Source organism: Chaetodon trifascialis, chromosome 12 (assembly GCF_039877785.1).
Source record: "Chaetodon trifascialis isolate fChaTrf1 chromosome 12, fChaTrf1.hap1, whole genome shotgun sequence".
NCBI classification, from domain to species: domain Eukaryota; kingdom Metazoa; phylum Chordata; class Actinopteri; order Chaetodontiformes; family Chaetodontidae; genus Chaetodon; species Chaetodon trifascialis.
The window spans coordinates 16,952,869-16,968,675 of record NC_092067.1 but is presented as its reverse complement, the minus strand read 5'-3'; the positions used below and the strand labels follow the sequence as shown (position 1 = coordinate 16,968,675).

Below are 15,807 nucleotides of genomic sequence, written 5' to 3'. Positions count from 1 at the left end.
GTACAAAGGAATGATGAAACCTGATTGTCTTACTTCACTATCTACCTTCTCTGAGGTGCTCTGAGGTGCTCAGCTCTTAATTTGAATTGGAGAGATATTCATGTCAGCATTTCTGTTGCTATTCAAGTTTAAAATTGGATTTCCTGTCAAACCTCAGGCTTTCCAGTCTAGATCTTCTGGAATTAAGAAACTTGAAATGACCAAATGTATAAAAGGAATCTTCTAAGCCTCCTGTCTTTGTATTTTGCACAACTGTACATGTGCTACAAAAAAATGTGTTGATGTACAGCAAATACAGGCAAGTAGAGTTGGTAAAAACACATTTCCACTATAAAATAAATTGTCTTTGGTGGTCCCTCAATCTGTTGTCAGTGTGAAACATGTCTCTGTGGTTCCTATCTATGTCCTTGCTCGATCCCCCAGGGGTGGAAGTGTCCAGCATCCAGCAGCATTTGCCCCAGCCTCTGTAGAAGCCAGGGGTACCAGTGCAGGCCGCCAGTCTGTGGTTCTGAAGGTCCCATCAGGCTGTAGAAGAATCTCAGTGGGGCCAGGACCCAGTGGGCCAAATGGTGATTGTCCACAGCAGCATAGCAGGATGCCAGCACACCGTTCACCACTATGGAGCCATGCTGAGTTAGTGGGGCATACAACCCGGTGCGCCTCTGCTCTTCCACAGAGGTCACAATGGAAAGGGATACATGTGAGCCCACTTTCCCTTGGGATGTAAGTATGCACTGTCCTGGCCGGACCTCACTGGCAAAAACTGTCCTCAGACCTGCTCCCCTGCCAGGCCTGCCCCCTTGCATGGAGCCCAGAATTGGCTCGTCAGCTGTCTCTTCCCACTTTGGATCACACAGCCCACCAGTGCAGTCCGTGACAAAGATCAGGTGAGCAGCTGTGAGAGTAATGTTAAGTCCTGTGTTGGTGCCAATGACGTAGAAGATCTTTGTGACGTTGGGCTGGCGGTCCAGAAAGGACAAGACTGGGCTGTAGAGAAGAGGGCCGTGACCATCTGTTGTCGAAGAAGCCAAGACACGGTCGCCAGGGTGGAGGTCACGCACATGTTTAGTAGCCCCACCCTCAAGGACAATCTGAGCATCGCCAGGGAAACAACCACCGGTTTTGGCTGCCACAGAATGTTCTGCAGAGATGAAGGAAAGAGAAATAAGATTATTTGATTTTAGACAAGCTGGAAGGATGATAAGTCAAAACATTAAGAGAGAAGGCGAGTTTGAACTGAAGCAACAGCACAGCAGCACTTCTGCAGTGGCTGCATGATCACTGAGTGATCCATAAAACAGGTGAGACTTTGACACGGACTCAAGGACAGCTTTATCTCAGTGGATCAGCGGTAGGTTGTTAATATATGTGCGTATATAATGCGACTCATGTTCAAACTTTGTCTCCTCTGCCTGCCTCTGGCTCTCTCCTTACTCTTAGACTTCATTCACACACAGAAACACACTTCAGAAAAACACTATTATTGCCTGCAGATAAGCATTTTTGAGACTATTTCATTGACGTCTGACTGCTTATGAAAAGACAGGCAACTGGAGCTGCATGAAAAATCTCTTTCAACAGGTTTTCGTGGCCTTTTATGCTCTCTACTTCATTTGTCAAACCCAGTTTGATGTGGTTCCATCAGTGTGACACAAGTAAGACAACATGTTTCTGTTCTGTTGGGCTACTGTCATTCATTAAACTGCCCAAGATGTACAGGAAGTACATTTGATCTTGTTTGGAGGTATTTCTGAATAAGTTGTCCCTTTAAGACGCAGTGAGACGAGGTGGCAAGAAGAGGTAGTCAGCAAGAGCTAATGGATAACCAGATGATTGTATCACTGCAGTCAGAGCACGGCCTGGGGTCAGAGAGGCAGGAAAGCACACAGACTCAGACTTGGGTCTCGATACTGTTTGGATTACTGCAGAGTTTGTGTTTAAAACTGAGTCACATGACCACTTTCAATGGCTGCACACAAGGAAAGAGCGTTGGCCATTGTAATGGGCTTGATTCCTAACAATGAATCTGCTATTTTGGAAAAGAGTTGGGGGAATGAGCTTAAAGAACTGGAAAGGCGATAACAGGAATAAAAAGACTAGAAAAGAATGGAACAGAATATTTGTTAAGACTGCTGAAGGCAAAATCAGTTTGAAATAAGAAATTTATCAGTATAAATATGCGTGTGCGTGTGTGTGCGCGCGTGTGTGTGGGAGGGTTGTCTTAAAGCAGTCTTAAGCCAAATATTTGTCCAAGGTGTGTGTGTCTGCAAGCCTGAGGGCTGCAGAAAAGGAGGGCTGTGACCGGGAGGTGATAAGACTTAGATTAGAGATCTGAGAGAAACCTACGGAAGGAAAAGCAACAGCAAAACAAAGAGAGAGTTAATAATCTCACAGCCTACTAACCTCAAAGGCCTGCTAGAACGCAGTTTGGCATCAAATAACTGGTGGTACCAGACATGAGTAAATGAATTTCTATAATATTTCAAAAGTTAGAATAGCTCGAGGTGGAATGCGGTAGTAAAAGTGTTGTTTGCGTAGGGATGTATCTGACTTGAGTTTCGTACAGTGTAAGTTGGAGTAACTTAATATTAACAATGAAACTGGAAAAAATCTAACTCTATCTAACTTTATCATAGAAATACAGAAAGCAGGGTCAAATATTGCTTTAAATTACAGTAGATGTTAATATGTATGTGTTATTGCATATACAATATATCAACTGCAATCACAAACAAAGATCACTTCATGGTATGATCTGATGAAGACGTGAGACTGAATACAGCAAAGAGCACAGGTGCACACCCTGCTTTGATTGGCTCCCAATAGGCCATACACACAAACACACACACAGACTCGTGATGGATGCCCTGAAAGGCGAGGTAAACCATTAGTGAAACATCAACAAAGGGTCTGGCATCAACCTCATTAGTGGTAATGACAGCTGGCCACAAACACAAAAAAAGCATACGCACTTTTAGATAATGCACACACACACACACACACACACACACACACACACACACACACACACACAGTTGCTCATGTCCATCTCTTACCTGACTTGACGCTACAGTGAATGTGGGCTTTGGACTCATAGTAGACCCAGTCAAATCCGGCTTCTACGGCCAGCCGGGCCAACATGGCGTACTTATTTCTGTCCCTGTGGAAAAGAAAGACAAGATATTCGTAACTCCAAATGTGATTCGATCAGGGCTTTCCAAACACTGCATACTTTTCCAAACATGCTCAAACACCTTTATTTTTCCACTGACATCCCTCCATTTGTTCATATGGTGTAATGCAATAAAAATGTTGCAATTTTAGGTATTTGGCCACAAACTTGGATTTGATCATAAATCTAAATTTGAGTCAGCAAAAACAAACAGCCAGTTTGCTGACTAATCAAGTGACTCATCACATTACTGACTTGTTGACTGTCATAATTGCTGCAAGCCTTTTGAATGTTGCCTTTTCTATGTCTGGCCTGTCTACACCACATTATGTGCTGTACTGCATGCCTACCTGTCTGAGGTGGTGATGTCGACGGCACGTCCCTCATAGTGCAGCGAGTCCTCTGAATGATGACCATCCTCATCCCAGCCCTCTGTCACTCTCAGCTTAACACCCGGCCACATGTTCATCACAGAGATGGCCAGAGAGTTTAACTTGTCTTTACAACGCTAAAGCGAGGGAAAAGGAAGGAAGATTGTTAGAAACAAACAATTCAAAGGCTAAAGGAAGTGGTCTGAGTGATGCTGAGCGAGTAGCTGAAGGAAAAACAGAGATGTTGTGAGAAGAGTTGGACGTGATGAGTCTGAGTGATGGTTGCAGCCATGAGCTCAACAAAGAGATGCCAAAGTTCAGAGAGAAAAAGGCACATGAACAATGTGGATAGTGTGTGTGTGTGTGTGTGTGTGTGTGTGTGTGTGTGTGTGTGTGTGTGTGTGTGTGTGTGTGTGTGTGTGTGTGTGTGTGTGTGTGTGTGTGTGTGTGTGTGGTTGGGCAGGTAGTAGGTAGGACATGGAAAGTGGAACAAAAGTAGGCCGACAGAAACACGAACAGCGTAGTCCAGACAGATAGAGAGAAGTGACTAAACAAGCAAACGTGACCATCAGCTACTTAGGTACATGTGATGAGGGCGTGAACTACTTCTTCCACTCTCAAAACACTTACAAAGGAATGTAGATAAAAACTATTAAAATGTGTCAAGTACATCTTGAGGTGAACGGTCAAAGTACACACAAATACCCGTGTGCGCTTGCTTGGGATGATTTAGCAGTTTTCCAGACTTACATAAGACTTGAAGTCAAGACGCCTCACAGCAGTGGAGATTTAATGAATCTCATTTAAAGCAATGCATTTTAATGCGCTTAATGTCCATGAATGAATTGGTGAATGAATAAGTTAATTAACTCGAGATTAAGGTATATGTTTTGCGTATCACTCGATTTATACACAAAGGCGAGCAGGCGCTCTGTGCTGAAGGATCCTCTGTTCTTGTTGTTACAATGACATACGGGTGAGAGGTGCCTTTTTTGTGGGCAAAATATACATGAAAAATATTATGTGAAATTAAGATTGAGTTCACTTTATTGGTTGCCTAAACGTACCGTGTATAGCCTTTGTCTTAACCCAAAAGACGCGATTTTACGCACTGCCATATGATGAGTCTACCAGGAAAGCGTACAGATCGACGGCGATTCAAACAACCAAACAAGACTTGAGTTTGGAGAATGCAATACTTGCTAAGTCTATAGCAAAATCCAGGTGGTGAAACAAAGAGCTGAGAGTCGATGAAATCAATCATTTTGGTTTAAACATTTAACTGAGCGCAAATATTCAGCAACAATTGGACGCAACAGAGTAGCTAATCTAGTCTGAAGTAGAACAACTACATGGCAGAGGTCTGCTGTCAGAACGGGATCTAAATTATTATTACTATTGTCATTATTTTATATCAGTACAACCTATAGACAGTGCAAAACCAGGTGTCAAGCAGCAGCAGCACTCAGGAACAATGGTCCATCCTTGCGCATCTGTGCCAGATGTTTTGCATCCGTGTCCTCTCTACGCACTCATCCCCCTCCTTACCTGGGTCATGAGCCTGTCGGCGCCCGTGTCCTCCTCATCTTTGAAGATAATATCTGTGTTGTAATTCGGCGTCAGTTCTTTAAAGCGCTCGGAGTTGCGCGTTATTTTGCCCTCGGGTCTCCCGCTGGCTCCCAGGGTCTTCTCGGCGACGTTGGGGCTGAATTGCTTGTAAGCAAGCGGAATGAGCTTCTTCGGGAGCCTCCTCTTGCCGTACCCCCTCCCCGGCCCACAGCCCTCCGAGGCAGGTGCGAGGAGGAGGACCAAGGCACACAGAGAGGCGGTGAGAAGGGGGAAGGAGATCCGCATCGCCCCGGGGGGAGGGAGGACTCTCCCGGGGGAGAGAGATGTCTTCAGTACCTCCCCGGTTCAGTTCCCGACTCCATCGTCCGTAACAGTCGCAACATCACGTCCGAAAACCACGGATAAAAGAAGCTCGGCACCTCGGCTGCACCAGGCACCATGAGGACACCAAAAAGTTTTTAGTTGCTGCAGAAAAAAATGAGCCAAATTGAGAAACTTCGCTCCCTCCGCCTTCCAGAATCAACAGTAAGTGTGCAGGCTGTAAAGTCCGTGTATTTAAACAAACAGGTTCAAAGTCGATTTGGTGGGTGAGAGAGTTAAAGAGAGAGAGTGGTTACTGATATCCCAGTTGCAGTGTTGTGGTTTCTCTCCCTCTCTTTCTTTTGCTCTGGGAAACTGTCACAACATCAGCCACCGTCGCCCGCTGTTTGGTTGGTGCCCTCTCTGGATTGAAAGCTTTTCCTCTCCATATGCGGCCGGCGTGCAACAAGCTGCAGCTTTCCAGTTGAATTGGAGGGATTTGAGTGATCCAAAACGATCTGTTGCCACTTCAGACCGCACCCTGCCAGTCCTGCCCTCCTCTCTCCTCTCCCTCTCTCCCTCTGTCCCTACTCTGCCACCCACCCCGCCCCTCCTGGGGACAGGGCGCATTGGAGAGTCCTGTCCACACTCTGCTGGCAGGCAGGCAAGCAGCAAACACAAGCTTTGCCCTTTTATTGCTGCCACTTCACATTTCCAGTTGTTGTCTTTGTCTGCCTGTGCCCTTGACAGCTCTGTGTGCTGACAGCCCCGTTTTTTTTCTTTTAGACTGTAAACAACTGGCAATCACAATCAATTAAACCAATCAATTTCCCCTTTTTTCTGGCTGCATTCCAATATCAAATAAGTTCAAGGGTCATTGGTTGACTGGCTGGTTTGGTTGGTTGACTGACTGGGTAATGGGGTAATTTACTAACTGTGATACTGTTTATCTGGTTGTTTGGCAGGTGGACTATCTGACACACTGGCTGACAGACTGACAGACTTAATCTTTGACTGGCTGACTGCCTGAATAACTGCTCACTTACAGCTGTGCTAATTAGTCTAGACAGATGTTGTAATTAATGGACAAGATTAATAACTTTTCTACCAGTTTCCAAAAATGAACAAATTACATCTTTAATTTAATAACTTTTGGCTGACTAGATCCTCTGCCGCTGGCTGCGTGGCTGACTGACACACACACACACACACACACACTGTTAAACACCAGCAAACCCAACCCCTCCAAATTAGCTCTTCAAATATTTGCCAGCAGAAAATCAGTGGTCTCACCCCTGTTTCTCAGGGCAGGCTCCTTTTGAAAGAACTGAACTGTACAAGGCTGAGGGTTTCCACAATTTATGTTTTATTATTTGTGAGTGTAAACACCATAAAGTATTTTTGGGGCCCCACCGCTTTTCATGTCTCTTAATGGAACAGAGAAAAGCAAAGAGAGAGATTCACACACAGTAAACAGCCATCTATAGCTGTGTTTACCCTTTAGCTGAAATAGAACGTCAACTGGTACTTGTGTAAATTCATTAGAACTTTCCTGATGTGGAATATATAAGGCAGTTAAAAGAAATCAAAATTTGTCATATAGACGAGTCAGTGTTTTGCTGTAAACTTTGTAAGGTGGAAATGCTCTGATAATGAAGTATCACCTCATTGCAGAAGGGGAATTTCTCTTTGATTTTTAGTGACATGAGCTAACCATCAATGGCTCATGGTGCCCCAAGTGGAGGAGCATGTTGACCATTAAAGCAATAGTTTGACTTTTTGGGAAATATGCAGTTTATTTTCATGCTGACAGTTTTGAAAAGATCGATACTACTTTCATATCTTTCCAGTTGCCTTAGTTTTAGGTTACAGTCAGCAACCGCTTAGCTTAGCTTAGCACAAAGAAGCGAACCAACGCTAGTCCGGCCTTGTCCAAAGCTAAGAAAATCACCTTCACGACCCTCGAGTAGTTACTAATTAACACATCAGATCTCTGTTGTTTAATCCTTTGTATAAATGAAGTTCCAGTTTTTCAGGGCGTTGGGTGCCAGACTATTCCTTGGTGGGAGATGTAACTTTTTGGAGTTTTCGTTGGTTGTCTGCTAATGGAAACAATGACAACAAACCCTCTGGAAGCCCTTGCCCCTGGCCCACATAAAGTCTAGCACATGACCCCCGGTGAAAAACAAAATTGATATAACGTGTTAATTAGTGAACTTTAGAGCTGCTGATAGGTGGATTTTGTTACAGTCAGACAGAGCCGGGTTAGCTCTATCCCCTTGTTTCCAGTCTTTATGTGAAGCTAAGCTAACCAGCTTCATATTTATAATACAAATGTGAGAGTGGCATTGATCTTCTGATCTAAGCCTGCAGATTAATCTTATTTCCCAAGGTACCAATCTACTTCTTCAAGGGTTGGTGGTTCAACCTCTGGCTCCTTCGGCCTGTTCACAGTGAATGTTCTTGAGCCAAACACGGAACCCCAACCTGCTACCAAGGAGCAGGCCAGAGTCTTGCACAGCAGCTCCACTGCAGTCGGCACCACTCTCAGGTTAAAGGTATGACATTTAAGTTTAGACCCATCACATATAGTCTGTGTGTGCTGATACTTGATGTCTGCCTCACTAAGTGTTGCTGTTTCTACATGTGAACAAAGGTTGTGTGCATGCATGACCAGAAAAGTATATGAAAATTTGTGTGTACCCACGTTTGTGCTGCCGTATGTTTTCCTGTAACTATCAACTTTTTTGGTTGTGCGTGAGTGTGTGCGTGAGTGTGTGTGTGTCATCTTTCCTTTGAAGATCATAAATACGGGCGTGGCTCCAGGCAGGCCCGCTGCCTATTCAGCGTGGCTGTCGACAATGCTTCAGAAGTGGTCACATTCTCCCATCCATCCATCCATTTTTCCCTTCATCTATCCGGCTTTCAGTTCCTCTTTGCCTCAAGAAAGGACACCATGGCCTTTCAAGCAGACGTCAATCTGATCAGACCAAACCAGAGCGGAGCCTGACACCCCACACCCCTCAAAAAATCTTCTTTCTCTGTTAGCATTCATCAACCTGTCAATTTCTCTGTCTTACACTATTTCTGTTAACCTCTTTCTGCTCTGCTGCAATGGTTCACATACTGCAAGGTACGAGCTCAAACACACATGTGCAGGCCCACAGACACACAAGCACCAATCCACATATTGAGCCATGTGTGCACAGTACGCACTCACATGCTAACGCACACACACATACACCAGGCCAGCCGACAAGCCAACCGAGCATCAGGCCCTCGCTCATTGATGTTTGTTAAAGTTATTAATTTTCTCTGTGAAATAAGAGGCCACGGTGGCAGGACAGAGGGAGATGGGTGCCAGCCCCAGAATCTCTCCCTGCTTTCATCTACTGGCACTGGGGCTCTATGAGTCCACAGCACAGGGCCTTTACATGGGCACCGGGGTTACCCACGCATACCCGGCGCCCTAACCAACAAAGGCTCTGAGTGTGGCAAAAGGAAGAAGACACAGATGAAAGGAAATGCTAAGAAGGAGATGAATAGAAAAGATGTGAAAAAAGTATGATCCAGAGAGATAATGAGAGAGGGTGAGAAAATTGTACAAAGAGACGGAGGAGAACGTATTGGGAAATGAGGGGGCGAGATGAGGATTGAGAGGTTGATAAAAGAAAGATGGCAGAGGGGTTGAATGAGTAAGAGAGAGTGAATATATGGCACATTAGCTGGTAAACAAGTGAGTTTTGGTTGTTTTGCAGTCAGTGGAAGCTAGCGTGTTTGTGGCTTGTGGTGATTCGCTGTAATGGGGGTTAAAGGACGTTATGCTCAAGGTAACAACAGCTGGTGGCTAAAACCACCATCCCTCTTCCTCCCTCTCCTCCTCCTTCTGTCCCTCCACACACTCCGGCGTCCAACCCCAGACCACAATAAACACCTAACACTACATCTTTATATGCTGAGCTTCTAAGCATCAGAGTGGTTCTTTCTGAGATCTTGTAAGCCTTAATCTTTCAAGACAAGTAGATAAAACTTTCTGAATGTGCTGTGCTTAACTGTAGCCTTCACACATTTTGCCATACATTTTTGGCAGCGAGTGCTACTTGGCCAGTGTGAGCAGTTTGGGAGCTAAGCCCGCGCTAACATGGCAGCCAGTGAAAACCACAATGACCAAATCTGTCTATCAATGGTTGAGAATGGCACCAATACCAGTCCTGCTAAAGGCCAGTTCAGTGCAGCGTGTTTGGTCAGAGAGCAGACAGAAGGAAAATAAAAGCAGGATGATATAAAAGTGGAGCACAGGCTAAATGTGTCTTGGAGTTAGCGGGCTAGGCTAGCCACCGCATGGCTAAAGCAAACAAAGAGCTGCCCAGGGGACTGAAGTATGCTGTGCACTGACACTAAACACATATGCTTGGTGGTACACAAACACACAGGTAGCCACAGCCATAGATCGACAAACACACACGTGCATGTACACACAAACACACAGAAATGCAGTATACAGTAACTAATGCAACATTTACTGAAGCATTACTGCACAAGTACCAAACTGCATTATTACAAGCAAGCAGGCACATACAATCAAGCACACGCTTAAATACGCAAAGACAAACACTGCTTCTCAGGGTATTTCTGTCTATCCCAGAAAAAAAAAACAATGCAATCAAAGAGCTTCCATTAGTTGTCTTCCTACTATGGGCATTGTGAACCTAACTGGGGCTGTAGCTGTGATAAATAAACTGTTCACTAAAAAAAGAAAAGAAGAGAAATTCATTTAGCTAACCATGAATGAGTGCTGACACCAGTATAACCTCCTAAATGCAGCTGCAACTGAGAAAACAAACTTCTACCTCAGAGAGAAGTTGAACTTTCGTAATTGCACTTGAATGGCACATTTATTTATTATATGTTGATAGTTTTTTTTAAAGTTCCTTAAAGACTAGTCTTAAAATAAGACTTGAGGGCTGCAGGAGACTCAAGCTCAAAAGATTTGAGACTTGCTTGAAGATTGTTGACGAAGACTTGAGTCAAATTTGTATGAAGTGTCCTAATAACAAGTCCGGTAGCTGGGTAATGCCAACAATAATGCAGGCAGTGCTTCTGCTGTACTCTCTCCATGTCAAATGAGGGATTTTTCTCCTCCCTCTCTCCATCCCTCTCTCTCTCTCTCCTGAGTGTGTGCCACATCTGTGGGCTCTGTGGTGATGTTTCTCTGCTCAGAATGGATTCACCAGCTCAAAAACGTCCTTATTATATTTATATTTTACTACACCACTAGAAAACCATGCCAGCTGGGCTGCAGAACTTTGGGCAGAAAGAGGGAGAGAGAGCAAAAGGGGAGGAGGGCAAGTGAGAAAGAGAGAGAAAAGAAGGAATGAAAGATGGGAGGGAAATGGAGAGAGGCAAACAACAAGCAAAATGGAAAAGAGGAAAGAGAAAGACAGGTAAAATAAGAAAGGATAAAACAACCTGAAGTGGAATGAAGATCATGAGCAAAAGAGATGGGTGGAAAAGTAAGGCAGAGAAATGGATAGAGAGAGGTTGAGTGGGCACCCTGAAATAGGCTGTGACAATATGATTACCCTGGGTGCTCAAAGGTAAACACAGAAATGGGCTAACGAGGAGCTACTCTTACACACTCGGGCACACGCATGCACATGCATACATACAGGCATGCAAAGCGGAATCAGAGAAAAACAACGGTGACCTCTGATGAGTGGAGCTGGAGGAAGAAAAGAGGGACATGGCTTTGAAAGAACGCAGGGAGGGACACAGAGGGGGCGAGCTGATGAGCGACGAGGAAGGGAGAAAGTTCACAGATGAGGAGGTCAGGGGAGAGTAAGTAGCATGACGGAGATTTGGGTGAGTGGAGGGTGACGATGAAAACACAGTGGGAAGGTGTGAATAAAGTGGGAGAGAATGCGAAATTAGGAGGGGAAATAACAGAGTGTAAAGTCTCATATAATTATATATATTAAGATACGCAAGTTAGAAATTGAGTTCACTGTTTCTCCCCTAATCCTTTATTCATTATGCAGTCTGGTCAAATTCTCTAAGCTCCATTCATATGGTTTCATTGCATTACATTATATTAATTTTGCAGACACTTGTGGCCAAACCATCTTACAACAGCTGCATTCAGCCTCCATAGGCTCAAGAGCTGAATGCCATGAAAGACGCACATCCCTCCCAAACAAACAACTGAGATTGGTGCGACAGTAGAAGTGCTGCAATTTTATTCTATTTTCTGTTGTTACTGCCATTCAGGGAGTTCCGTCATTGTGGGGCCGGTACCAAGAAGAATCTTGATCAAGATGAACACTATAGGGTCCTTGGTAGACGTTTCCACAAGTGCCAACCCAAATCCAAATAACAGTCAGTCTAATTGAGCTGGGTGGGGTTCCGTTGTATCGCTATGGGTTTTAGTTCTCTGTGTAATTATGTCTGATAGGTAAGGCAATCAGACTGAAGGCAAGACTGGGTCACATTTTAGACCAGACGCAACCATCCCCAGGACTATCCAGAATGACCTGTTTCGAATTAGGCCTGTGAAGGCCTGTGGTGACCATGTCCTCATTTGACCATGGGTTGAAGAATGAGCAATTCTCCTTACTGTCCTGTAGTACTACACCAGGGTCTTGAACTGGATGGGAGCTGGAACATGTAGCCAGTGTAGTGAACTGAAAATTTGAAGGCAGGCAGCCTCATTGAGGACCAGCAGCAGAGGTCTGGTGGAAGACACGCTGGCCCCAGTAAGGCGAGAGCTCCAGTATGGAGGTCCAAAAATTTGTGCCCCAACCTGAGAAGACCCAGAAATTTCACAGCTATTGAGAAGTTAATGTTAATTGACAAGTTGTTAAAATAAATTAGTTTGGCTAATCCGCTCGTTTTTGTTTGTTTGTTTTTTTAACTTGTATAATCTCATAAGACCTCATGTCCAGTATTTTTTATATTGTCTACTGAAGAACTGGCAAATCCTCCTTGTGTTGTACACAAGGAATCTACAAGAGTGAACTGCTGCTGTGATGTTCACAGAGAGTTTGTTGTCAGGGTCATACTCAAGTACTTTGGGGTCTGAGTTGGCATCACCACAATATTGCCAACAGTGACAGACTCAGTCTTGAGATGAGGAATGCACACCTCCACCTGATCGTCAGATGGTAGAATGGCAAGAATAGTTGGGTGTCATCAGCATAGCAGTGGTAGAAGAAGCCATGTGAGTGTAATACAGAACCAAGTGTAGACAGAGGAGGTGAGGCGACCTGAGCTGCATGTTTCAGACACCGATGCTTTCCATGTCATCAGGTAGGGGCAGAACGCAGAGCATGAGGCAACCAACTCTTCAAAGCTGTCACCATAGAAAGGCTTATTGAAATTGGACTGATAAGGGTCTAGAAGGTTTCCCATTTCCCTCAATTAATCTGTCAGTAGTCCAATCCAACTACGACTCCTGTTGACCATAGGAACCACAGAGTACTCAGCAACCCCATTCGCTTACAACCCCATGTAGCACACAACCTCTAGCTGCTGATGCTAATGCCAACGCCACCTGTGTGTGGCTTACATTTACATCAGATCTATGTACAATCTCAGATTTACCAGTGACAGTCCATATCTGTAAATTATCTCCCCAATTCAAACGTCACCATCAAAGACCATCCAATGGATAACAATCCCACAAGGTTTCCGGACAGAATATTTGAACATCTGTTGCCATCAACATGTTATTCTGGGGAGAAAACACATCTGCCGTGGTTTCCTTTGAAGTAACATTTAAGTTTTGTTTGAAACTCTTAATGCCCTGTCTACAACTTAAAAAATACATTGCAAAGCTCAATGGGATCCATAGCTAAATAAAGGCTTGTGAATAAATGGTGGGACGCGACTACTTTGATATAAATCTAGTGCGCTCAGTTCAACTGCATTTAATCAGTTACATTTAAAACTATAATTCTTTTACTAATCTTGCAATAGAACTAAAGCAAAACTTTTCCACACCGCTTGTTCCACAGAAAGGTATTTATAGAAATCACCGTCAGATTCACTTCCACATGAAACTAATAGTTACCAGAGTGGAACAGCTACTACTGAGGAAGGAAATTGGGACATTGGAACTATTTTATTGAACAAACAGCAGGGTTGATCGAGATTGTTATCAAAAGGAAGTCATACTGGCTACTCCCAATAAAACTAAGACCACAATAGCCACAGTGTTTAGTGTGAGAGTAGGTTTGGATACTTTTTTTTTGCGCCTCTTTTTTCAGTAGCCCAAAAGAAATGCATCCACATTTGTACAATACAAATGGTCAAATGTTCATAAATTGAAATTTAGAGTTTAATATGAAATAATAACTGAACAGCTTCCATTATTGTCAATCCATCAGCAATGACCTTTTCGCAACCACTCAACCGTGAGACCCTTCTTCTGTTATTTGAGTTCAGCTGATAAATTCACTGGAATTGGAAGGCGTCACACGCAAGTAAAATAACCTTCTCGTGCAATTATAAAGAAAGTGTGCAATAACATAAAAATAACTGCCACTTGATGTCCATACAGTCAAACATCTTAGTTCACTTGTTGCTCGCTTTGCAGAAAACTTATTTACATAAGTCTGGGTAAAACTGTGGGAGGATTTTCTCACATTTTGCACAGATTTTCAGACGAAAAAACATCCTCCTTCATAAATCAGACACAGGCTTGCAGAGCTTGTGTGCAACTATCAATTACAAAAATTTCAGCTAGAGGAAGTCTGAAGGAAAAAGACTGATTGAGGGGTAAAGACAGAGAGAGGCTGTCAATGAGAGAAAAAGTAAAAGCACAAGAAAAGAGACAAATCGCAGAATGAAAGGAATCCAATGGAGGAAGGTAGAGAAAGGAGGAAAAAAGACACAGGAAGAATGAGAGTCGATTCTGGTGGAAAAGAGAGTAAGAAATACAGAATAGAGATAAAGAAAGCAAGAAAGTGAAAAAGAAAGAGGGAGAGAAAGAGCAAAAGAGAGAGATGGATGGCTATGAAGACTGGTACTGATCAGTAGCTCTTTCTGTGATGCGGCTTCCAGCTTCCAGCCCACCGATTGGTCAGCTGCCTAACTCGGAACATGCGTTCCCACAATCCCTCAGCACCACTTCAATCCCACCACACTGGTTCACCACTCTGTGGTTCAAAACAGTGCCTGCTGGCATGGGCAACATATCAATAAATTCATTACGCATTTATACTTAAATATTTATACTGCAGCAGTGTGTTTTGCACAGGGATGGTATTTATAGTGTGTGTGTGTATGTGTGTGTATGTGTTTGTGTGTGTCTATGTGTACTCATATTTATAGCACGGTGTCACATCGTAGCTCTGTGCTGCGGTGAGACAGCTGTCTGGGGTGGGGGTGGGGGGCGTTGGCCTTTGGGTAGGGTGGGGGGGGGGTTTGGTTTATGCAGAGTAACAGAGAACAAGTGGAAAGACTGAGGGACAGGCATTTTACAGAGACGTATAGAAGAGGAGGAAAGAGGAAATCGAGTTGATGCAGAGAGAGAAAGATGAAAAACAGAAAGGAAAGGGGAGACACAATTAGCAAAAGGGAAACTAAGAATTATTGAAAACAAATAGCTGTCAGAAATCCATATTGCCGCCGCTACAAAACAGTGTGAAGAAAGCCCAAAATAAAGAAACTCAAAACGTAAAATAAACTTGAAATATTCCTTCATTGGCACCACCAGTCCCACCCACAGAATCACTTGTGCAAAGAGCGAGAAATATTTATTCTGTGAAAAACAGAAACTAGGGAAATTACATGCTGTTTTATTGTTCAACTGTTTATTGAATGAAGACATTCCCATTCAGAGGCCCGTTTAGATACTTCACTATTGTTCATATGGTTACAATGGTTTTTATAAAGTCCATTCAAAACAGGAGCGAGAGACTACGTGCCATGCAGAACATGGTAACGAGGGTGAAAAGGCCACAGAAACATTAACGAGACCTCTGAAGATGTAGCTGAAAAATCCGTTAATTAAGACATGCTGAGCTAGTGCTGGCTAGCGGCATTTATTAAAATGGAACTCCATAATCAATAACCTTTTGTCCTGTTCATATAATCTCATTGATACGCGTAGTTTTTTCAACAAAAATAAAAAAAAAATCATCTTACTATGACACATTAAGAAGAACTTTCAAAGGGTTTTATGTTCTCAGCAATGTTTTTTCCTTTGGTCAAATGTATAATGTATGTTTCCCTGGGTCAGTATGCTGAAATCACTCACCTACAGCTCATAGCTGACTGATGTTTTACTGGTTGATATCTACCACCCTTATTGACTGCAGACATTGATGTATCCACAGTGACTGAAATGATTTTTACCATTCAAACTGTATTTGTTCATTTGTAATTGAAACTGTG

The 15,807-nt window shown here is 43.6% G+C and overlaps 1 protein-coding gene across 1 annotated transcript; it reads right to left on the bottom strand.

The window, feature by feature from the left end:
• Nucleotides 1-361: 361 nt before the first annotated feature.
• On the bottom strand, nucleotides 362-5,397 carry LOC139340291 (indian hedgehog B protein-like). Its single transcript, XM_070976047.1, has 5 exons — nucleotides 5,092-5,397; nucleotides 3,523-3,680; nucleotides 3,057-3,160; nucleotides 856-1,141; nucleotides 362-783 (listed from the first exon to the last, which is right to left on the bottom strand). Exons 1-5 carry the CDS (start codon nucleotides 5,395-5,397, stop codon nucleotides 396-398), a joined length of 1,242 nt encoding a protein of 413 aa, XP_070832148.1. The 3' UTR covers nucleotides 362-395.
• Between the last annotated feature and the right edge of the window lie 10,410 nt (nucleotides 5,398-15,807).